Source organism: Coturnix japonica, chromosome 1 (genome assembly GCF_001577835.2).
Source record: "Coturnix japonica isolate 7356 chromosome 1, Coturnix japonica 2.1, whole genome shotgun sequence".
Taxonomy (NCBI): Eukaryota; Metazoa; Chordata; class Aves; order Galliformes; family Phasianidae; genus Coturnix; species Coturnix japonica.
This window is the reverse complement of record NC_029516.1, coordinates 12679715-12705026: the sequence shown is the minus strand read 5'-3', so window position 1 is coordinate 12705026 and position 25312 is coordinate 12679715. Positions and strand designations below refer to the sequence as shown.

At 43.1% G+C, this 25312-nt stretch overlaps 1 protein-coding gene across 3 annotated transcripts in view; it reads left to right on the top strand.

Annotated features, from left to right (window-relative positions):
- The first annotated feature begins 1275 nt into the window (after positions 1-1275).
- The window catches only part of ATXN7L1 (ataxin 7 like 1), a 97732-nt gene continuing 73695 nt past the window's right edge, over positions 1276-25312 (top strand). For 2 of the 3 annotated variants that reach the window (XM_015848206.2, XM_015887115.2), the window contains exons 1-2: positions 1276-1564; positions 1996-2064. In XM_015848206.2, coding sequence (XP_015703692.1) covers positions 1450-1564; positions 1996-2064 — 184 coding nt within the window. In that variant the 5' untranslated portion in view covers positions 1276-1449. The remainder of the gene's footprint in view (positions 1565-1995; positions 2065-25312) is intronic. The other variant, XM_015887191.2, reaches the window with a different exon arrangement.

The following is a 25312-nucleotide window of genomic DNA, read 5'->3' as shown; positions in this document are numbered from 1 at the left end:
GCGTTACATGACTGGAGGCACTCTGGCCAGGCCATATGGTATGAAAGATTTTAGGCTTGCCTCCAGATATTAGTGATGGGGCTTGCGTATTCCAGCCACTTTTTGGAAGAGGTGGAGTGTGAACACTGCCTGTATCCAATACTGTCTGTTAACAACATATATGAGGCAAAGGGTGTTTGTCCTTTGCCCAAAACGTTTATCCATTTTGGTGCTGCAAGAGCCCAGTCTCCATAAAATAGTAAGAGAAGTACTTAAGTCTGTCTTAGGCTTTAGTATCACATACCCTTCTCTAGGCTGCTTTGCTGCCTTCAGCAGCTCTTGTCCTGCCTCTCTGGCCACTGCTGGAACCCTTAAGCCAGCACTACATGCCATTTTATGTTTTAGTCTAGAATATGCTCTGTTTCAGCACTGTCCCATAACTCACAGTGAGTTGGAATGGAAATGGTGACAAAGGGTCTTAACTGGGGGCTGGAGGGGGAAGGTAGTGGGGAAGGGATGGCAGGAGGCCCTCAGCACCCCCAGACATAGGGCTGGGCACCCCACTGCCCACGGCCCTGACCAGCACCAGGAGCGATGCTACGTGTGTCCTCAGCAGGGCTGCTGAAATGCTGTGTAACCTTCAGCAGTGTTTGTGTGTGTCTTTGTAGGTGTGAGCATTAGGTTAATGCCGTAATTCCTTCACGTGAATTCGATTTATCGAGTCGTATCTTTTTCACGGGTGTGTGTTTTTCACAGATGCACATTTTCTGCTCTTACCTTAGTGAAGCACTGAGCCAACAATGACACAGGCCTAAAATAAGAAGCACGCGTGGGTCCCGTGGCTTGCAGGCAGCGAGACCAGACCTCGGCATTACCTGAGAGGGCCGGGACCGGAGCTCTGCCGAGCGCCGCAGCCCACACACAGCCCGGCACCACCGAGACCATTTGCCCACACGCGACCACGGCCCGAGCGGTGCTCGGACAACAAAATGGCTGTGGCCGCGCAGCCGGAGGCGGCCGGGGGAGGGCGGCCCCGTGCCCCGCTCCGGGCCGCCGCGGGGCCGCGATGCCGAGAGGCGTCCCGGGGACTTACTGCGGGGCGCCGGGCCGGCGGCTGCCTCCCTTGGCGCTGCTCCGCCACGGCCTCGCTCCTCTCCGCACCGCGCGCTGCTCCGTGCCGGGCGGGGGGCGTTGTGCCGGGCGTTGTGCCGGGCTGCAGGCCGGGGAACGGGGAACGGCGGCGTCGCGGGGCGCGGCGCGCAGGCGCGGGGGGCGCGGGCATGCGCGCTGTGCGGCGGGGAGCCCGATCTGATAGGGAGCAGGGGCTGACACTACCCCCGTGTGGGCGGCGGAACGTCCCGAGGATGACGTGCGGCGTTCTCGAATCCCGTGTCTCGCTCGCTCGCTCGCCGCCGCCGCCGCCGAAGGAAACGGGAAAAGCAACAAGGAGGCAGGAGCAGGCGCGGCGCCATGGCGGCCCTGGAGCGGCCCGTGCCCAGTCCCGAGGCGTTCCTGGGCCAGCCCTGGGCCGCCTGGGTGCGGGAGGCCGCCCCCCCGCACGCGCACGGCGCCGCCCCCCCGCACAGTAAGGGCAGGGACCGGCCCGCGGCTCGGCTCGGCGCAACGCTCCCATCCCCGCAGCGCACGCACGGCCCGGGGCACGGCCGACCCACACCCCGCGCTGCCCCCCACGGGCCGGGCCGGGCCGCGCCGCGGGAGGTGCCGCCCCCCCCCGGGCGCTCAGCTGACGCGCCGGGCCCCGGTGCCGTGTGTGCGGGAGGAAGGAGCGGGCCCGGCCCCGCAGAGCGGGCTGCGCCGCTGGGCCGGAGCCGCGGTGGGGGAAGGGGGCGAGGGGGAGGATGCGCGGAGCGGAGCGGCTGCGGGAAGGGGAAGGAAGCGGAGGGAAGGGGGGGCCCCAGAGCGCCGAGCCGCGCACCTCCTCACCTCTCCTCTGCGCCGAACAATGCGTGCACACCTCGGGCCTCGGCTCCTGACTGTGCCTCTCCTCCTGTGCAGGTGCAGATCTGGAAGAGACTGGAAAGGAGGGTGCGAAAAGCAGGGAGGTGATGAGGCTCAATAAAGAAGGTGAGCGCGGGGCCAGAGCATCGCCCTACCTGTCGGTGGTGGCTGGCCGTGGCAGGCGGCCCCGCAGTGCCCGGTGTCGGGCAGGTGGATGTGGCGGTGTTGGTGTGATGTGAGGTGTGGGCACAGAGGTGTGTGCGAGTGGCAGGTGTGTAAGGGAACAGGGTCATCCTAAGGCAACAGGGGGGACAGGGTCATCCTAAGGCAACAGGGGGGACAGGGTCATCCTAAGGCAATGGATGGCTCTGTTGGGGCCATGTTGGATTTTTGCTGAGGACTCTGTCCCTTCTCAATGTAATGCTTCGCGTGCTTCTATGTGAAGATGAGCAGATCAAGCCCTGTGTCATGGCAGATAACTCTTATGTCGTATTTTAATATACACTTACATTCTCAAAGAGCATTTGGTTTGCCGAAGCAGTCCCTTATGATCGTTGCGTTCTCTTTAGGCCAAGTTGCATTTTATTCTTTAATTCTTGTTGCTGGACGTGACTTGCAGTCAACTGAATAGCCAACATCTGACGTTGCTTTACAGTAGGCTAAGTGATGTGTATTGTGTAAAACCCAATGCAATAGGTCGCTTGGGTCAGAGGGTTCTCTGGTCCCATAAGTATGGACAGGCAAATTCCACACTGATGATGCCTGCCCATAGGCCATGCTTGGCTTAGTTCAGTCAGCTGCTGGAGGAAGAACTGGGCAGCACAGGTAAATCACTCTGACACATCTTGTTGGTGATGTGCACTGTTGAAATTGCGCTGGAGGAACATCTAGTGCAACTGGTGGGATGGTTTGGGACGTGCTCTTGTGTGGTGTTCTGCTCACTCTGTTCTGTTAAGGAAGCGCTACGTGCTTGCAGGCATCATGATAAATACTTGTGAAATTGGTTCCTAACAAGTGATTGTGTGACTTCTGTGTGATTTCCTGGTGCTGAGAGAAATCCCACCGTCACCTGTCATACCAGAATAGATATTCTGAAATGGTTCAAAGGTTCTTGGTACTGTATTGTTGCCTTTACACGCGTATTTAAGTTTGAGCACCTCAACAGCTTAAATGAATATTATGTTCTATAAACAGACTCTTGAAAATGAATGAATTAATTAGTGAAGTAAATCTGTGTGATAGAATCACATGGAATATGCATTAAATAACGATAAATTAAGAATAACGTAGAACCCCCACTTTGACAGGCATTGATGGAGGTACCAGGCTTGATTGTGTTTGTCTTGATTCTTACCTGCTAGAACTCCACTATTTTGCTTGGCTTTGTACCTAGAAGTCCTAGAGTACAAATTCTTGTTGTGGTGTTATTTGAGAGGTAAAGATCGAAGAGCATCACTGCTCCTTAGTCATACCCATATGCAAATCATTTCTTAGAACAGTTCGGTGTACGGGGTGAGCTGTAGTCCTTTATTGGTTTTTGGGGAGTTCACGGGCTCCATTAAGAGAGATCTAGTTGAACTTGCTCTCCAGAAAAATTATTTCAAACGTGTAATGTCATCACTGATAGTGACAGGTGTGAACTACTTATTGCTTCTATGGGGCTTGCATTGCAGAATGGTTTAAAACAAACAAAAAAGCTGACAAAATACTGTTGCGTTTAGCAAATAAAAAGCTGTAGGAATTGTTTTGTTTCCTTGTAGCAACTTGCTTTGGATCACTTAGAACTTTCATAAAGTTCCAATAAATGAGTATGTGTTGAAATACTTCTCCCATGTTCACCTGAACGCTCTGTTAACACAGGTGCTTCCACCACACCCACCCGTGTGTCTGAACACCCACTGTAGATCCTGCTTGAGCCCTGCTGTCCTTAGCAATAAAGGTGCGGAAAAATGTGAAGAGTTAGATCGTTTCCCAAAAAGCATTGCTGGCATATTTGTGGAATCACTCGTGCACTTACTGGGGTCTTGCACACGATGTTCTGTGTGATGTTGACATTTTTTGTTGGGTTTGTTAGTAGACATGGGCTGTGGTCCTGGTAGGTCTTAATGTCAAACTCAAATCATTTCTGCTTTGCAATCTCACAGGTTCGAGTAGGCAGTCGATGCTGTTTGCAGTGCCAGGAGATTGTGAGTGATGCCTTGCAAAAATCAGACTTTGTGTGTAAGGTAACAGGTGGACAGGAATTCAAGAATTAATAGTACTGGTCCTGTTCAATAAGGCAATGTAAAATCTGGTCTCGTCATGCTTCTTTTAACGTTCGTCTGAGTTTTGTCAGCTTTTGTTTATATGACCACATTTATGTGGCCTTCCCTTTATAAATTACTGGAACTGTTTGTAGGGAGGATGATGTGGGAAGGGGAAGACAGTGATCACCTCTAGACCATGACAAGGTGACACATGTTGGTATGGTAGAACCTGATGTCAAACTACTTCCAACCAGCTTCTACCCTGCATTGCTGCCTCCTCTCTGGCTGTGTACTACTGTGGTTAGGGTGATGGGCTGTTATGGTGATGGGCTGCTCTTCCTCCTTGTGCACCCTGGCTGGGGACCCAGTGACAGTTTGGAAACGAGTTGCTGGATTTCCACCCGATGGTGTGTACTTCTGGCTCATCTGTGGGCTGTTGGGTCACAGTCCGGCTGTGCTGTTTGACACAGGAAGTGCACTGAGGTTGTGTGCACCGTGCCCATCTTTAGGAAAGAAATAACAACGCAGAAAGATGTCTCATTGCTTTTCTTTATTAAGCAGTAGTTATAGAGGCAACACCAAGAAGAGAAATTTCCTGAACATTTGTTGTTCAGTTTTGTAGACAGAATTGCTTTTTGCATGCTAATACTTTGAGTTTTCCTTCAGTGAACGCGACTTGTCCATGGTTGACTTCTATTGGAGTGTAGATTTGTGGAGAGAGGATTACAAAGTTGCAAGCGTTCACAGAAAATGCAAAATATGATGCATAAATGTACATGCCACAATAAAAGCCAACACCAAAACCAACCCAACTTTATCTGCTTATCTAATCAGGAAGCTGAACCAGTATTGTGTAACTTATGTGACAAATCACTACCAGCCAACCAGCTTAGTTAGAAGAGGAGTTATCAGAACTGGAGCAGCATTTGGAATTGATGTTGAATTTTTAAGAAGTTGAATGGCATATTTGAAGAATTGAAGATCTTCTTACGGATAGCATGCATAGCAAAGGGAGTCTGTATTTATTTGGCAGTTTGTGTCCTGTACCATAACTGCAAGCTTAAGACAGATACTGTGATATTTCATTACTGGTGATAACCTGTGCCTGATTTTAGATTAATTTTGAAGGCATATGTTCTACTTTATACATTTAAGAAAACAGTAGAAGAATGTAATTTTTTTCCTTACATACAGAGCTCTTTATTAATATGTATGTATAATCAGTTTAGCAAATGTGCAGGGATTAAGTGCTGGGACTATTTCTTGGCAGACACTGCCTGTAAAGGAGCAAAAGATACCCTGTGCATCTTCCTTAACTATGGCAGAGGTAGATGTGACCTGTGGGATTTAGATCTGTATCTGGGTACTTGGTGTCATAGTTAACTTCATTTTTTCAGTTCACTGGGTTTGTATTATTGAGGTTTCAATCTGATGGTGTGTGTGTTTTGTCTTAGATAATCTTTTCAGTAACCATTCGGACTCATTGTTTAGCGTTAGGGGTGTCATATAAAAATGGCTCTATTCTGTTTTTCTGGTTTTTGCGTTAGAATTTGAGATTTTCTATATGATATTTGTATAGCTCCAAAAATGACAGTTTTACTTGAAGCACATATATGCAAACTAGAGCTTAAAATCTATTGGTTTTCCAATAATTGTTGTTTTTTGACTTTTTGTATGAGTATCTGATGGAAAGTTACTTGCTAAATGCTCTGGTACCGTCAGAACAAATCTAAGAGGATACTGATTAATTTTGCTTTCAGGATTTTGTTCTTCAGAAAAGCATCTTGATGTGTTTATTCTTCATGGAACAAAAGAAGAAGCTAAGGAGGTCGGGAGGTGGTAGGGGGCACTTCTGTACAGAAAAAGGATGTAGTATACAGCATTGTTTTGTATGAGAAATGAGGAAGAAGACTAAAATTATTTATGAGGATATTGTGAAAGAAGGGACGACAAAAACAGCTGGTTAATGTAAGCGTGGGGTTTGGAGTTGATTATTTTTAATAATTATTTTAATTTTAGTTTGTTTCCTAGTGGTTTGTGGATGGTTCCGTCTCCTTTAAAAACATTTCAAACAAAAACTGTAGAATAAAACTTTTGATTTTATTTTCTCATCTTTTACCTTTTTTTTTTTTTTTTTTTTTTTTTTTTTTTTTTTTTGTGGCAGAGAGGAATGTCGGTGAGGGCTGAGAGGGAAGGAAATGGTAACCATGTGCCCCAGAAGGGAGAGGTGAATGGATTTAGATCACCTTACCATAGCTGGTGGTTTGGGTTTTTTGTTTGTTTTTGTTTTTACAGTGGGCAAAATAGAGGAGTTGATGCTGTCTAATTTTAAATCTCTTCCCTGTTAGCTACTTCCAGAGATACTAGTTCTTAAACAGCTGCAACGTTCAGGTGGAGCTTGGCAAGTGAACGACCTGAGGACTGGCAGGATACAAAACTATGGCTGCTGGCAAGAGAAACTTTCTCTTACTGTTCTTACCTTTATGCGGGAAATAAGAATAATGAGCAAAGGTCCCAATGGGATTTTTCTTCAGGATGAGAAATGACAGTGGGTTTGAATTGTATGCGTTCTGGTGTTTAAATTCCAGATCAGTATATGATATCTGACTCAATTCTTTTCCCCTTTTTTGGATAGATTCTGCAAGTAGAGTGGAGTGGCTCCAGGCTGTGGCTGTAGCCTCACTTATTGTGTCTTGAGGACTGGCTATGGAGGAAGAATGGAACCTTATGTATGATAGTGCCCAGAAATGCAGTGATAATTATAGTTCAGCTCTCAGAAGATACCTACGTAACTGTGAAGCTGAAGCGTGTTCCTAAGCTTGTCATCCTGACCCTTGGTAAAAAGAGCAGAGCAATGAGAATGCTCTCTGATCAGATATTCAGTGTTTTGAATCAGGATTTTATTATGTTAGAATATATATCTAAAACTCTTGTTCTCTAAATGACTTCTTCAAGAATTGTGATTTGGGTAGGTGGCGTGTGTCTTGTTGGAGTTCAGGGGATAGTTTTCCCAGTATTTGTCCGAGAGTTACTCTGAAGAGCTTAGTCCTCCTCTGGTTTGAGGTATGTCTTTTGTATATCAAGGGGGAAAATACATGTGGTTTTCTGTCCACTGACAGCACTGCCACTAGAAGTCTCATTCTGACATACCTGCTCATAGTAACTTATCATAGAACTTGAGAGCAAGAGAAATGACCCCAAGTCCTGTTGTCATCACAGAAAGTGAAGTCACCTGTATCTAATTTTGTCTGAGAAGCACTGTGTTTCCTTATAGATCCCACTCTGTATGGGGTTAATAGTTCATAGATGAAATTTGGGTTACTACTGTAAGGAGGGACTGCATGAGAATTGAACCATTGCCTCTCAGTTGGAGTAATTTCCTTGAAATGGGCCTTTTGTTCCTCAGTAATTAAAAATGGAGACATTATCAGGTTCTGTTTTACCTCTGGGGCGAAAGATGTTGGCCATTTAACAAAGGCTGAGGTATGTCAGATGGGAGCAGTGGAAGACCCTGTAGGGAATGTGTTTAGACTGCATTTTAAGTTATGGATCACTGGAGTCCTGTGGGCAGAAGGCTTGAATTTCTGGTAGTCCCAGTGAAAGTTTAGATTTATAATGCTATATGCATTACTAAGTACGTTCACTTTCAGTGAAAGTAATATATAGATACAAAAAGGAGTATGTAGTGTTTCTTAAGGAATTAATTCCACTCTAATATTAAATGCCATGACAACTTGTTACTAAGAATGATTTTTGAATAACTAGCAAAGAAGATGTTCAGTTTACATGGGTATGGATTAATGTCAAGTTACTGGATCCCTCTGTCTTCTAGCTTCAGCTTGGCGGAGATGCTCTTTGTCTTGTCCTTGAAAAAGCAGATTCGGGAGGTAGTGGTGCAGGGTGCCAGGTGAAGCCAGAAACATACGCTGAAAGAACTGTGATTAATGCTGTAATGAAACAGTAAGGGGTTATTGACAGAGATCTCTCAGCGTGTCTGTAGGAAGAAGTCTTTGGTTCTTGATCTGGGTGAGGAAGATAGACCCTGTGTGGGTATAATAATCCAGTTTTTATTGTAGTAATTTGCAGTTATCTGAACTAACTCGAATTGAAGGTGGAATCGAGCACTGTTACTTAGGACAGAAATGAGACAAAAGAAAACTAACTACTGTATGCATAATTTCTCTCATTTTTCTTTCTGGTCCACTTTCTGTGGTTGGTAGTTAATGATTTTAAGGCAGTGGTATAATTTGTTGCATGGCTTATTAAAAAAATACACTTAAAAGCTACTGATATTGTTGGTGATGTGGACTTGGTGATTACTCTCAGTCTTGCACTCACCGGAATTAGAGATGTCTTCCTTTCTTCTGAAATGCCGTAATTATTGTTCAGCAATTTCTTTTCATGTTTCTGTATGTTATGTTAATAATACAGACCTGAAGCACAACTTGTCTTTCTCCTTGTACTCTTGGTAGCACTAAGACTTTGGAGTTGTTGAGTCTTACTGAGTTCTGCTGTTAATGTCCATGTATGTGCAAAATGTGTAGTGTCTGGGGAACAAAGATGTGTTTTTTCCCAGATCCAAAAGAGTGTCAGCCAGAAGTGGCAAAGAACTTGAAGACAGAAGTCGTAGATTCTGTATTACTGCTGGTACCAGTTTGTGCCTAGTGCAGTTTCACTTAACCCCAGACTCCCTCTGAGTCGTGCGAAACGGAAGCAGTTGTATTGTGACAGAGCTGCATACAGCACACAGGGGGGTTAGGCTGGCTTCCCCTTCCGTTTGCTTGGAGCAGGTGTTCGGCAGAAGTGAGAGAAGGGCTGAGGAAGAAACACTGAGATGTAAGAATGACTGTCAAAGGGTAAGACTTCATGGTGTTTGATTCCGTGTGGGGATCTTTGCTGTGCTCTTTTCTTTGTTCTGTTTATGTATTTTTTTCTGGTACAGCATTTGATGTTTCTGACCAGTCATTCTTCCTCTTCTACTGCAGGGGACTAGATATGAGGGGGCAGGGACTCTGGGAACTGGAAGCTGTATTTGCACTGGACAGTGCTAATATAAGAAATATAAATCATCACGTGTTTATTCTTGAATCTCTGATAGGTGTTCTGTCCAAGTCACCTTTTGTCTGGCTGTTTGTGGTTGTGCAGACCAGATCGATGGTCAGGTGAGAGTTAGTGTCTCCACTTATTTTTTAAGCTGCTTTTAGTCACACCTCACTGAGATGGGATGCTACTGATGATTTAGTTTAGAAAAGTTTGCTGGAGCCATGTCACCGCAACAAGCGTTGACAGATCCAAAACCTTGTTTGTTTGGGGCTGATAATGGAGTCAGCTGGAGGACAATGATCTGGATGAATGTAAGTAATTCATCTGTTACTGCCATGATTAGGAAGGGACAATTATTATTTACAAGATCCAGCAGCCCCTTCAGGGACTAGATGTTACTGAATGTGGTAGCAGCACAGGGACAGGGGCTGTGTGCATCTGCACGTGTTTGTTGGGAAATCTAAAACTAATATTTAATGTATGACAAAACAGGAGTTCTTGTGTTGGTAAACAAAACTGCTTAGTTGCTCAGCGTGGTAGATAGTAGCCTATGTACACTACTAGCCTAGTAAGCATAATTTTCTTAGAGCAGCGCAAGGAAAGCTTTCAGGTGATGTTTAAAGGGCAGTGAAGTAGTTTTGCAAGTGCTTGGAAGGTGTCTTTATTTGGGCATGGAATCTGAATCACAGAATTGTAGGGGTTGGAAGGGACCTCTAGACATCATCGAGTCCAACCCCCTTGCCAAAGCAAGCTCCCTACAGCAGGTAGGAACATGAATGAAAATACAGACTGGTTGTTGTAAACCTGGTAAATGGATACTGACATCATGAGCCAACTGGACATGTAAGCAAATGATGCCTTGGCAGGTAGGATGGGGGCAGTATAGCTGAGATGAAATAGATACCTGAAAAGCAAAGATAAATTGATCCCAATGTTTGAAATGGGGGGATTGTGCATAGACGAACATAGTGAGAATAACAGACAGCATCACAAAACAGAAAAAAATAACTTTTGAAACAGTGTCATTATTCAGGATAATGTTCACTGAGACAAAAAAAGAAAATCTTATTTAGTATAATGAGGCAAAGGACAAATCTTTAGCTTTGAAGGTGTTGAGAGAAGAATTTGTTCTAAGGATACAAGACAGGAGGAATCAGATACAGACGAAGTGTGAATGAATGGATTGAGAGAGAAGTTATTATCAAAGATGATGTAGTATTTCATATCTGAATGATGGACAAGATGATGATGTTGTCCGCAGTGATCAAGAAGGGAAGTCGGGGATAGAAATAAGAGGGTGGGGGAGGTGAGGTCTAAGTTGCGATCTGTGTTGAGCTGAAGCTTACCGCTCTTCAGTGACAAGAGGCATCAGAAAGATAGGCTGTGATATTTTGTTTAGAGAATAAATCTACTCTGTTTGAGACCTGTGTCATAAGGAGCTGAGTGTGGGGGTGAAATTCCCAAGCAGAAGGAAAGTGCAAATGTTGTATCTCAGGAACCCTAAGAAAAGATGTAGCAGGAATGAGGAGCTTTTCAGTGACCTTCAAAGGAGTTGATATGGGGAGAAAGCAGAGTTGTGGATATGAGGAAAGCTAGAATTCTTTGTAAAAAGAAATGCATTTAATTTTGGTGAAAGGCACCCATGGGTTATGGAGGATGGGAGTGGTGATGTTGCAATAGTAAGTGATTTCTAGATACTTTAGTGGGAATATTTGCATTGCTTTACAAGGTATAACTGGAGGGAGTTGGGGCTGGAGTCAGAGAGACATTGCAAGTGTAATTTGCCATTAAACAGTTCATAAGAGCTCAGAGGTGAGAGAAGGATAGAAAAAGAATCAGCGTAGTTAGAGAAGAAAGGGATCAGAGGTAGGTTTCCAAGCAGAGGAAGTGCTGGTTGGCTGTCCAGCTGATGTGTCAGAGCAAGAGGAGAAAGAGAAGTTGAGCAGAAAAACAGCAAAGGAAGAGTGAGGAATAGTGTGATGTGAGAATTTTAACATATGTGTTTCATATCTGTGGTATGAGGAAGAAGGGAGAACTGCAAGGAAGGGAAGGGAAAGGGAGTGGGAAGGGGGAATGTGACATGATTATTATTTTTTTCTGGCTTTCTTGTGGAATAAATATTTGCATTCTATTGTAGAGGTAGAAATGGATACAAGAGAAAAGATTCGAGGAGTGAGTCAAAAGTAGGAGGAGAAAAGGCTGAAATTGCAGGTGTGGGTTCATCTCAACTGGAGGAAAGGCACAGCTTAGTAAGCAGCGAGGAAAGAGGGAGAAAATGTGCAGTAACCTCATTTCCAGACTGGTTTCCTTTTCCACTGCAAATTCTAGGACAGACAGGAATAAAACAAAGGGAACGGTATGTAAAATGAGCATGGTTTCAGGATTGGTGGAGCTGAACCTCATCCTAGGAAGAAGAAAGCAAAACACTTCAAAGGTAGAAGCAAAATGAACAAAAAAATTAGTGGTGTGAAAGAGGGTAGAGTTCAAGGTACTGGGAATAATGGGATGGAAATAACAAGCAGTGTTGGGAGGGTAAATTGCTGCCACTCAGAATATGCCAGGTCAGCCTTCACATCAGGTTCTCAGCTGAAAGATTTTTGGAGATGGCTGAGAGAGGACTATCAGGAGTTTCTCCTTACTGACTGCCCCATGCTTGAATCCATCACTTGCCTTTGAGAAAGATCAAAGCCTTTAAGAAGAGGAAGGTTCTGAAGCAATCAAGAGGCTGTCACCATTCTCTGTAAAGAGATGATTGTGACAACCATGACTTTGGCAATAGAAGGCTTCTGTGCATCACTGATTGGTTTTATCACACAGTGTGTTAGATGGAGATAGAAGTTTCCTTGCTTCGTGGTTTCTACCTGAGCAGTTTTCTTCTTCATGGTGCATCGTAAGTAGTTACACATCTACCTGAGCCATCTCATCATCTCTGAGTATCTCAGTTGATATCTCAGCTTCTGCTTCCTGCTTTCAGAGCACAGGCAAGGCCATATGATTATGTTTTCAGGGACCAGGCCCAGGCTAGTGTCGTATTGTGCTGGGTGTATCTTCAGAGATCAGGTAAACACGGACTCTTGCATGTCTTGCAGGGCAGAACAAGCTTGTTGCCATCTACGTACTTCAGACTGGCATGCTTTATTATACAGCACTTTTTTTTCCCTGGGGAATCAGGACTTAATGACTTCTGAGATGTTAACATGGGAATGGCTGTCATTCCTGATACAGGCTACTCAGTGTTTACGAAGTTAATCATGGGTTTTCACACCTCTTCAGTAGGTCTAAATACCTGTGTAAGGAAAGGAACAGAACAGTGCTAGAGGAAGAGTTGCCTGCTCCAACATGGAGGTAGGTCTGAACTGATCTTTTGGCTTGGGAAGTTTTTGTTCCTTACCTTGCCTCTTTCCCAAGCAGTTTTCAGCCTGTCCCTGCATGTTGTCAGTGTTCAGTCATCCCAGTGGTTCATAAGTGCACCCCTTTGCAGGGTTACTGAAATTGAATTACTGTTTGTGAAAAATCTTCAGATTCCCTGTTCAAGATCTCTTAAGTCCAACATTTTTGTGTGCTGTGGTTCATGTTTTTGTTTTATTTCTTAGCTTTATAGATGACAGAATTTTGGGCAGGTATAGTAAGAAACTGAAATCACGGCAATTCAAAAATGTGACGAAAAATTGGAGGAAAGAACTTGAAATTGTGGTGAGCTGTATGTAGTCATATTATTTTTTTGCTAGACTCAGTACATTCTGTGCTTGGTTTAAGTTTTCTTCAGCTAATCTCATAACTCAAAGCACACTGGATGTGTGTTACTGAGCTTTGTAGGTATTTAGACTCTGACAGAAGTAATACAGCTTTACATATTCTGGGGCTACTTGTTCATCAGAAAGAAATTCTTCATGGTTGCATCTCTGAATGAGGGAATGCTGACACAGAGTAGAGTTTTTTTGTGGCTTTTATTATTGTTTCTAGTTTCAAGATACCTGTCGCTACCTTGACTGTTTTCCAGGCTTTTGATAGAACAAAGCTATCGTAAACTTTTATTGCCTTCCCAGCAGGTAAGAGTTTATTCTGAATGTGAGGTTCTTGGGTACTTTAGAATTCCTTTTTAGTAAACATTTATTTGTAGGAGCTCTAAAGAAGTGTGCAACTTTTATGCTCAGGTGGTGTAAAATACGTAAAAGTAGTAGCTTTAAGAAATGGTAAGAGGTGGTCTTTATTTCAAACCTTAAACTGTACTTCAGATACAGCTACGATCAGTGTGTGTAAAGGTAAATATATGTCAATGAGGAAAAATTGCATGTTTGCAGCTATATAAAGAGGAATCTGAAGGAGGTAGAGAATTAATTTGTTGATGTGGAAGAAGGAGAGACGTCAAAGCTCGTAGCATAGCACCCAGGAAAGACGTGTACAGAACAGATCTCTAATGAAAGCACATTACTTGTAAGAATAATCTCTCCTTTTCTCAAAATACTGTTTAGTGTAGTGGAACTTGAAAGTGAAACTGATTGTAATTGTCAAAATGCAAAAAGGACATAAATACTGAAAGACAGATCTTCCTTAAATCCGTTCCCTAAACATGCCCCCTATTCTCTAAGTACTTAAACATTCCCTTGTTTTTAATTAGTCATCAGCCTCATCTGTTCTCTTGAATCCTGCCCTAGTTTTGATATTAGCCCAAAACTGAAGAGAAACTACCACAACATGCAATAATATTTCTTTCATGTTCTGTTCTCTTCTTCTGGAGTGGTTCTTTTATGCCCATTTATTTGTGTGTTATGGAAGTAGAGGCTAAATGAGATACTAAATTTGAAGTAGCTCTGACTCCTGGTGTGGACTTTCATCCTTAGAGTTGACTCTTCAGTGACCAAATTCCTCTAAAGTTTGAGTTTATTTCAGGAGACTCCCTTAAACGTGAGCTTCTCATGGCATATTTTGCAAGTACCCTATGGAAGCACTGAGTGCAACAAGAACAGTATGCAGAACGTTCTTCATTTTAATTCTGTGAGGCTGTAAGAGAGACTTTCCCTGTATTCAAAATCATGTGTTAATGCTGTGTTTAGTAATGATCAAGACAGTGTGTTCACATCTAGAGGAAGGTTATGAAATGTGATTTGTGCCCGTGGCGTTACCTATCACTGTAGTGAGGCAGAGGGACCAAATGAATAGGAAGAAATCACGAGAGTAAACAAGTTAACTACTGATAACATTTATGTGTCACCTTTCTTTGGAAAATGACCCAAAGTGTTCTGTGGCTACGTGCAGAAATTAATCCGTTTGTCACTGAAATGGGGGACTGTGAATGCAAATATGGCTGCTGTTGACAGCCTAATCCTACCTGCACAGGAATTAAATGAAAGAATGCTGAAAACCTTCTGCGTACTGATAGGGTATAATCCAGTCCCCACTGAAATATTTTATTGCATGATGATTCAGGAAGGGAAGTACCAATGTCTTATTTCTAGATTGCTATGTGAATGCAGGTATGTAGGTTTTTTTGTTTGTTTTTTACAAATAGAAAGGCAAAATGCTTTTAGATCAGATCATATTACCTTTCCTTGTCAGAGGTTGTGGCATATTTCACTGGCAAGTGTAATGTTTACCAGGTTCCAAAAGGTGATGCTCCTGTTGGTACCAAATTTTGCTTCTTACAGTTAAGCAGTAATCAAGGAGAGCCATGTTTTGAACCAAAGAATGGTTACCTGAATGATGTTGAAGAGAACCAGTCAGTTATTGTTAGTGTGTGGGAAAACAGGGCACTTTACTGTATTTTAGCAACTCACCATGAACACCAGTGTGGTCATCCTAGTTACTTTGTATCTGTTGGATATAGATACAGATATAAATCCAATATAAAGGGAGAAACTAGATGGTGACCCAAGAATAATTGAAGATTTTAACTGGCAATTAATTTTTACTATGTGGGTTGACTTACAACATTAGCAAATCCTCCATGGCCGGCCTGCAGCTCTGCCCTTTGTCTGGTAGATTGTTGCCTCAAGCCTGAAGCAATCTTTTGTTATGCCCACTCAATTCTGCTTAGAAAAAAATCTACCATGGCCACCTGGTACCTCGAGAGGTGAATATAGAAGGGAATGTTTTTGTGCAAAATAGGCTGGAAGTGGTGAGATTATTAAAGGAAATAGCTATTTAAGGAGGTGCCTTTACATTAGATAACTCTTCCTTGGTTGCAACATAATGTTTTTCTCTGCAGTTTTTCCCTTGTAAGATCTAAGTACTGAATTCTTACATTCTATCATATGTGGAGCTTATACAGTTAAGATTTACACACACAAAACGACGCCATTTTTCTGTACAACAAATGGAAGCAAATTTGCTTGTGGTTCATTATGGATTTGTGTTAGAAGGAACTTTAGTCTAGAATACAAGGAGGGAAGGAAGCATTACTCTAGAAGGCTGATTAATTTAAGTGTGTGGCTTGTGCAGAGAGCTGGAAGTGCATGACAGGGAAATCAAGCAGTAAGGGAGTGTATGCTGTACTTCCTGTTCATAATGTGCTGTACATTTCTGCACAGCTTTACTGAAATACTGTGTATCAGTTCTGATGTGCCTGCTGTAAAAAGGTGTTGGAAAAACTAGAAGGAGTTCAGAAAAATCTACATTAATTTGAGGTCTGGATAATCAGCTTTAGAATGGAAGATTTAAAAAGCTGAATCTATTTAGTTTATCAACAGACGGTAGAGGCTACCTGATAAGTCTGTAAGTACTTAGACAGGGCGAAGGTATCTGTCAGTTAGATGGTTCTTTGTCTGCAAGATTAAGGGGATTCTCAGGGCTAAAAGCTGAAGCTAGATCAGTGCAGACTAGAAGCAAGGTGCAGTTTTCTAATGATACAATTAAAAAGGAACAGCTTATCAAGTGATGTTGTAGACTCTCTGTTGCACAAAATCCGTTCATGAGGCCTTGGTGCTTTCCTAGGAAGCACCTGCTTTAGCCAGCCAAGAAACACGGATTTAAAACTAGAATATGGTGACATTCTGTAACCAATTTTAATTTAGAGATTTAGTCCAAACTATATGGAAGCTTTTTGTTCTTCCCGTCTTTAAAACTTCATATGTGACAAATGCTTGTTTTGGTAAAGTTCATCTAAAAGATAAGGTGATCCAAGCAAAAATCCTCCTAGAGGAATGGGTGAGAGAGGACTGCCCCTCAACAACCGGCAAAGGAGAAAGTAACACTTTCCATTCTCTCTATTTGCTTTCCCAATAATCAAAAACACAAATATGCCTCCATCTGTTAGTTCTAAGAAAAACTTAATCTTTAACAAAATGACTGTTAGCCTTTCCAGAAGTATTGCAGATAGTTGTTGTGCCTTCTTGCTGTAGTTCATACAGCTGACAGCTGGACCTGAAGGTCCTTAGCTTTGCTTTGTTTAGAAGACTGTCTTTGTTAATGTGCTCTTTCTGGTGTTGTTTTCTTGTCCACGGATTTATATGGGCATGGCAGGTCAATCTTTATGGTGATGTAAGAGGCTCTGTAATTTCTAGTATCTATGTGAGAGCTCTTTGTGTCCTGGTTTTGCAAGAGAAGTAGCAGGAATCCTTGGAAGGACTTCTGGGTGAGAATGTCACCTTTTGTCTTGGTTATGTCTGCAGCAAGACCAGTCAGTGCTGATCTGAGGTACTCTGCAACTTAGATGAGCTGAGTGGAGTTAAAGGCAGCACCTAGCCTGCTTTGGCTGCAGACAATCACACTGAGGTTTCCTCAGCCTCAGGGGCTCTGAATCTCTGGTAAGCAGAGTACACAAAATTGGTGCTGGAGCTCAAACTTAGCAGTTCACCTTCCTTACACCCTCACTAGTATTGCTGCCTCCACAAATAAGGCTGCACAAATTGAGGCTCTAGAACAGAAAATAGGTAATATTGCATTTCTTCTTATGAAATGGAAGGTTTCTGGGCCTGTGCACCTAACACAAAACTAGAGGATTTCAAGACTGTGGAATGGATTTAGACTTTTTGTTTACTGCAGTTGGAAGTGGTAAAACAAATATTGAATTGAGAAATGAGGTTTGCTCCAAACATGTATCAGTGTGCAGTCTGTTTTAGGGCCACATGAGTTCTCTGTGATTAATCACAAACTATTTGTAGTGGGGAATGTACAGGGCTGTGCAATTCCTATGCTACCTTGTAGCAGTACAGTGGTTTTCCTCAGTTCCTTGCTGCTACATGTGACAGGGTGACAACTTGGCAGATCCCTGATCTGTCAGTTCTTAGCTGAGTAACTTTGGAACATTTAGAAGTTTATACTCTGTTGGCATGTAGAGAGGCAAACTGAATGTTTGGACTGAATATCACTGTCGTGGTCTCACCATATAGGTCCCTCTAGCCATGTTTTATCAGATGTTGGATTAAGCGATTATAATGTCTGTAATAGTCACCAAACTCATCTGAGAGGTGCTTCACCGAGTAGTGACAGATATTTGTCCAATTCTTGCATTAACTAATTTGAGAAAGCACAAAATTTCAGTATTCTGTAAACATAGTTTGGAGGCTAATAGGATGGAACTTGTCTTTTTCCAGAGTTGTTTTATAGTTTTCCTCCCCCTCCCGCTTTCCTCTCCCATACAAGTACAGTTCTTAATGTTACTGGGATTTTGATGACAAGATACTTGTTTTCTTAGAGGTGAACTCAAAACACAATGTATGAAGGTAGTCTTTATGATACTTGCATGTATTTCTCTTGTGCTGCTTTTCATATCTGAAAGATCTGAACCAAATATGATAGCCTTGTTGAGGAAATATCAGCCATTCAGTGCTTAAAGTGCACTTATATAAAAGATGGGGGGTGGAAAAAAAAACAAGCTAAATGGGCAGGTGGTGATGGGACACGGGGGAACGGTTCTGTCAGTGGTTTATGGGCTAATTCGGCCCGGCTTCATGACTATTGGGGTGGAGGGAATCATGAATCCACACCTCCGGAAAGGGAAAACAGGGCACCCCTAAAATAATTAAAAAATCTTTAAACTCTGAAGTAAAAGAAGGGAGATTCAGGTTGGTTGTTAGGAGGAAGTTCTTTACTCAGAGGGTAGTGAAGCCCTATCACAGATTGCCCAGAGAAGCTGTGGATGCTCCATCCCTGGAGGCACTCAAGCTCTGGGCAGCGTGATCTGGTTGGTGGCAAACTCCCTTGGCAGGGGGGATTGGAACTGAGGGGGCTTTAAGGTCCTTAGCTTCCAATCCATTCTGTGATTTTCAAGCGGGGATCTGCTCTACAGAACAGTCATGCTAAGATCAAGCAGATGTTTGATGTGCTTAACATTCCCAGCATCATTTGCTCCATACCTGCATTCAGGTGAGCTGCATTTGAGACTGTGGCAAATACTAAGCTGAAAGATGATACTTGGACATAAAGCCCTATAAAAGTTAATTTCTAATGTGAAAGCAGGAGTACGGGAAGGGGACTGATATTGTGCAGTGGAAATGGGAGGGAGCAATCAGATACATTTATTTCATCTGCGGACTGTGACCAGCCAAGAATGATGATCTGTGTGTTAGGCAGTTCTCACTTGCTGTTGCTGTCAGGCACAGGTCTGCAAATGTGTGCGAGCCCTATTGTACTGTATAAGGCTCAAAGCTTCCTTTCAGGTGTTGTTTCTTGTAGCTGTTGATCAAGCTGGAAGGTAACCGCTCCAAAGCTTTTATTTCTAATTTGACTTATACAGAAAAAAGGTAGCTGTTTAAAAAATAAATAAAATCACGCTCTGGATGTCATGCTGCAATCTCAAAGTCTAAGTTGATTAGGACTGTCATCTTCCAAAAGTTGGTTTTGCTTCAGGAGAAACAAGTTGGAGAACTTCATAGCATCGTATAGCCTGCAGTGACACCAGACTGTTCTGGGTGATTGCTCAGCATTTTGTGTCAGTGTCCTGCCTAACAAAAGCCAGGGCATCTTGAACCATGTGTTTCCATCTGATGGCTATTGTTTATGAAGAAGGCCTTCCTCTCTTTCCTACTCCCCTTACCAAAATGTTGAGATATGCTTCTGCAGGAGACAGCTGACAGCAGACAGCGGGGCTCCATCCCAAAAGGCAGCAGTGTAAAGGAGCTCATTAACTCCTGCTAACAGTGAGTGCTCAGCGTGGCACCCACACACAGAGAGCTACACCTCTGAGGAGGAAAAACAACTTTTAGGATCCAGTTATGCTTCAGGATGCTAAAGACAGGGTAGGGGCTGCAGTGCGTAACCATGGAACTGAAACACTTCATGCTGATGCAGGAGCTTAGGGATGCAAAGAGCTAGAGCACAAATCTGACTAGAATCAGGCCATCTTTTAAATGCTGGCCAAATGAGCCTGTCCTTGCTCACCCTGTGAGCTTTTTCATCTGTTTTCCCCCCTACCCTGCTGAGGAGGAGGAGGAGTGAGAGAGCAGCTGTGTGGTGCTTGGCTACCACCAGTGTTAACCACTACAGCTGCCAATGTGATGCGTATACATACTGCCATCTGAAAAAGATATGAAGTGTGCAGAAATGTTAGCAAGAACAAGGTGAAGGATGGCACTGCAGCATAAACATTTTTATATGCTGAAATTCTGCAGGTGAATTACGACAGATATCCTAAAAATGCTTGCGTATACATACATATATTTAGAAAATTCTCTGCCATCAGGTTTTGGATTTTGAGATTTTTCCTTAGAGTATCTGTTGACTCAAAGTGCCACTCTTTTCAAGCATCAGTTATATTCCTTTGTGCATAGGTCCTGGAACAAGCTGCCCAGTGAGGTTGTGGATGCCCCGTCCTTGGAGGTGTTCAAGACCAGGTTGGATGGGGCCCTGGGCAACCTGATCTAGTAAAGGCATATGTTTGGTGGCCCTGCCAGGCAGGGGGTTGGAACTACATGATCCTTGAGGTCCCTTCCAACCCGGGTAATTCTGTGATTCTGTGATCTGTGCACACTTCCAGAGTGTGTGCTAGGGGTCTTTTGCCAAATTGAAAGCTGCTTTTCATTTGTGATGTATTGGAAAATATTTGTAGAATCATTAACATTGGAAAAGATCACTAAGACCACCTGGTCCAACTGCTAACCCATCCCCACCATGCTCAATAACTCATGTCCTCAGTGCCACATCTCTGTGTTTCTTGAACACCTCCAGGAGCAGTGACTCCACTACCTCCCTGTGCAGCCTGTGCCACTGCCTCACCACTATTTCAGAGAAGAAATTTTTACTAACATCCAACCCAAACCTCCACTGGTGTAACTTAAGGCTCTTAACCCTCTTGTCCTGTCACTGTTACACAGGAGCAGAGGCCAACCCCCACCTCACCACGACCTCCTTTCAGGGAGCAATAAGGTCTCCCCTGAGTCTCCCCTAGACTGAATAATCCCAGTTCCCTCAGCTGCTCCCCATCAGAGCTGTGCTCCAGACCCCCCACCAGCTTTGCTGCTCTTCTCTGGACACGCTCCGTGTCTTTCTTGTGGTGAGGGGTCCAGAACTGAATACAGCAGCACTGATGGTGAAGCCTCACCAGCACTGAGCTCAGAGAGACTGTCACCTCCCTACTCCTGCTCTATTTCTGATATTTATGAATCAGATTTCAGATTATTATTATTATTATTTTAATTTTTATATTTGCTATTCGTGTATTAATAATTTGAAAAACTATGAAACATTACTGTTACATAGAAGTCTCTTTCGGCTATTTGTTTCATCTGTATCTTTAACAGCAGGTAGCTGTAACTATAAGAAGTATGTATTGCATACTCTGCAGTGTAACTGGTTTTTAAGGGGGTTGGTTACTATGTATCTGTGTGGTCTAGCACACATTTTTAGATGACCTTTGCCCCTCATCAGTGTTTTGGGTGGCTTTGTGAGAATTCTCTCAGTTATACTGCAGCAAATGCAGTGTTTATAAAAAAGCACATGATCAAACATTGGGTTTGTTTGGATACAAAACTTGCATGTGAATACTGCTTTCAAGGAAGCCTAGCACTTAAATAGTGCTCACTGTCAGTATCCAATGCATCTTTTGCAGGTGTGAGGTACAGCCTGCACTTGTCTGCATTAACATCTAGACTATTTTTTGCCCTGATCATCTGATCCGTGATTGACATCTGCTGTCAATTAGAGATTGCTGATGGGCCTCCCTGTGTCGAGGTCTTTCCCCTGCAGTGAGTCTGGCTGGGCATATGTCACTTTCATTTGGCATTACTGTTTTGCTTTCCTCTGCTTATCACCTCCTCCAGGAGTGTAGTAGTAAACAGAGAAAAAGGAGTCCAGGACATCGGAACCCATTGTAATAAAATACCCAGAGAATGGAGGAATTCTGTGAAGGAGAAATAGATAAAGGTGATGCTTCTGCATTCAGATTGCATAGCATTTCTATAAGGATATTGTTTTCATTTTGGTTTGGCTAGCGGTTTACCCTTTCAGAACCAAGGAACACAACTTTAAGGCTTTAGTAACACACTTGTCTAAAGCACTTGGCAGGCTGTTAATAAATTAAGCCTCTCAAACTTTCTGTGACACTTCGCAGATGGAGAAACAGAAACAGAGATGTCAAATGACTTGCTCCAGACATGTAAGAGAAATCTCCTGTACTGTTGCTAGAGTGCTTTGGATGCGCTTTCACTTGGAGGTTGTGTGAGACTGGAGTGAGCAAAAAGATTGCTCCTAATAGCAGCATGTAGCACATTTCAACAACGCTCCTAAAGGACTTACGTCTTGCCATGTAAGTAGTGCAGCTAGCTGTGTCTGTATGGAGGCTGCATCACACTTTGCCTCACTTTGCACAGCTGCTGGTACTGTCACAAAGAGGAAGGTAATGGAGGGTCAGGTTTGTATAGAGGAACCTGGAGGCTGAGACCAGCCACTGTGTGACAGTGCTGCTGGCAGGTTGTATTTTAATTCTTCCTTTGTTTACAGAGACAGAAACTTCTTTTCTGTATCTTTTACGAAGCGGGATATCTTATGGAAGAGTGTATGTGCAGTCAGACAGAGCTGGGTACCTGGCAGAACCCAGGCAAACACTGGCAAACCTTCCTTTATATTGTGTTATTTATACAAGAACATATATGGACTGCGCTGTATCATTGACGTTTAACCTCTGTACTGAAGCCTGAGATGGTTTAAATTTGTGGCTTTTTTCCTCAGTATCCTCCAAGCAGCTGGCAGAGCAGCAGTTCGTTGTCACTGATGATGCTCAGTAGTTTGAAGGTGGATCTCCTTCAGTTTGTGGCGTATCAGCTCAGTATTTTCTTTTTAGGAGAACAACCTGACTTGGAGCACTGCTGTGGGTTGGTTAACTCAGGGAGCCTTGCTGCAATAAGGAAGGTACTGATGGAGATGATACCTTGTTTTACTTGGTTTTGAGTTTCTTCTGACACTTTGTAACACAGCATTGCTTCTGTCAGAGGGTTAAGGCAGGTGTTAAGACAGAGGGCTGGAGGTGAGAGGGAATTACCTGGAGAAGGGTAGGGAAGAGGGGATGGGGCGATTTGGATCTGAAGTTGCTGGGAATGCGTCCTGGCCAGTCGTTTGCCCTCTTGCCTAATTTGATTTACATGTATGCACTTCTGCTGCCACCTAATAGGAATACTGCAGGAGCCTGCGAATTGCCAGAATCTGCTTGACAGAATCAAGAAGTGTGGTAAATGATTAAGTATCTGTTTACTCAGTGTCCCGAGTTGGTTGGATGTTGTCTGAGCTACCGATGGCTTCCAGTTCCCTTGGAATGTGTGCTCAGTGCTCTGCGTGACAAAGTAGAGGGCAAAGTTTCATTAACAGCTGGATAGCTTCCACAGTGAATGACGTTGGTCACCTCACACATCCAGAGACTTCTAAGAAAGGTTGAGAATTCTTATTGCTCAGAGGTTTTGAAGTCTGTAAGTCTTCTGAATGTATTTGAGAGGCATGCAGACAGATGCGTGTCACTAGGGAGATATCTGTGTCCTCGTGGAGAGATGTCATAACAATGATGATACAGTAAACCAGTCATTAAAATAGAAGTTCAGATCTTTGTGCCTTTTGTTCTGTAACTTTATTGGAGTAAATTGTGATTCCAGTGAGAGAAATAATGGCTGATGATTAAATTGGAATGGTCGTATGTTATTTATATATATAATTTTAAAAAATACGATATATATTTAAAATACTTTTTGCAAAGAAGTTATTGTTTGGGAGGAAAGTTTTTATTTATTTAATTTGTGAAACATAAGTCTTTGGTGGAATTTTAGCAGAGATCATTTTTATTCACAGTTTCATCAATGGTTTTGCAACAAATTTGACATTTTGTAATAGTGTTTCTACAGAGGAATAGAAGTCCTTGTAAGGTTATTGAAACATGCAGTTGTAAAGTGCTCGTGAATTGCCTTGGAATGTAAACAGTGATTCTAAGCTAGCTATGGTTATGTTCTTTCAGTAATAAATGGGGTACGTTTGATAATTAACTGGGCGTGATTGAGTAATGGGGATTTCTTATTATTCATATAGGCTTCTTTTCTTTCTTTGACAAGAGAAGGTGACATCAGTTACTTTCTGCCAGCTATTCCATTGATATTGAGCCACAGTAAATTAATTTTGTCTGTAATATGGGCCATGTGTTCAGCTGCTGAGCTGGAGATGGTGGATAGCTACAGCATTCTCCTCACTGTAAAATAGAGCTCTTAGGTGAAACTAGATCGTCTTGCTTTGTGTGCATTTATAGACTAAGATTTTGAATATGAGAATGGATCTTAGTTATCCCCGTGTTTTCCACTGAAACTGTGAGTATACTGCAGTTGAACTTAGTAGCTGATGCCTTTGGTAGTGCTGACCACAAAATTCAGTTGGTGCATGAAGTGGAAACTGCTAATCACAATTCTGTTCCTTTGTCATTTAAGTGAAAGCAAGTTGTTATGAAGAGTTTGGGATGATTTAGTCAGGAGAAACAAATCCTTTGTTATTCACTAATGAAAAACTGGGGTAAGGTAAAAATTGTGTTGAGAACATGCAGTAACATTACAGTATTAATAGTTGAAGTGATATTCCAAGTATTCCTCTAACAAGTATTGCAAATGCAGGAAATAAGTGATAAAGCTGTTAGTTAAAACACTAAATTAATACATTAAATCAGCAAATAAATTAATAGTTGCAGCATCCAGACTGCCTTGACTGTCTTGTACAGTCATACAATAATTATGCATCCTGGTAACTTATGAAGAGTATTTGCTTCCACGCAGTGGATTTTACAGCTTTTTGTGGCTTTTTTTCATTGCTGAAACATGTTGTTTTAATCAAAATGAAGAGTTCAGTTTTATAAACTGTACAGATTCTTGGTTCTTTAATGCTTACAATTGAAACAAGACTTAGCATGTGGCCATTTGCCTCTGTTTATGTACCAAATGATGTACTCCACTTGAACTTGGAGACTTAAAATAACAAATATACTTTGAGGTATGAAGCTGGTTCAGAATTATTCAGCCCGTGACAGAAGTATTTTCCCATGGTGAAAGCAGTGTCTCATGCTGTTCAGATGCACAGTTCAGCAGCATGCTCCTGTCTGTCAGATGGGAGATTCAGAATGAAGGTGTGCATTGGTAGCTTGGAGGTGGTGTGTGATACTCCACATTAGCACACCACAGGTGTATGTGGTCTTTCTGATACTGTGCTGATGTTAGTGCATACTGTGATTACTAAGCTTGGGCGTTTACCCTCCCTAACAGAAAGAATTTTGCAGCCTCTTTTGGTTAGAGTAATGACGCTGTCTGTGGCTGTATTCATTTACCCTTCATTAATTCCATGGACCGCTGCTGGTCCCAGCTGCTGCCAGTACCCCTGAGACCAGTGGCTCTGCAGGTGTGGCGCTGTCTTGGGATCCAGTGGATCCCTTGCAATATGTGTGTGCCTCCTTCACATCAAAATAGCTCCTGCTCACACAAGCAGCTATAGAGTTTGCTTCTGATCTTCTGTGTAGTTCCACTTGGAGGTCGTGCATGCTCTGCAGGCAGCTGTTTGCTTTGTGGCTGTGATACCGTGGGTAGGCAACTTGCTGTTTGTTTCAGAAGCTGAATTCTGTTGAACTGGGTCTTTTGGAAAAGTACTAATACCAGTGTTTGTTGGTTTTTTTGTTTTGTTTTGTTTTCCCTAGATAGAATGTG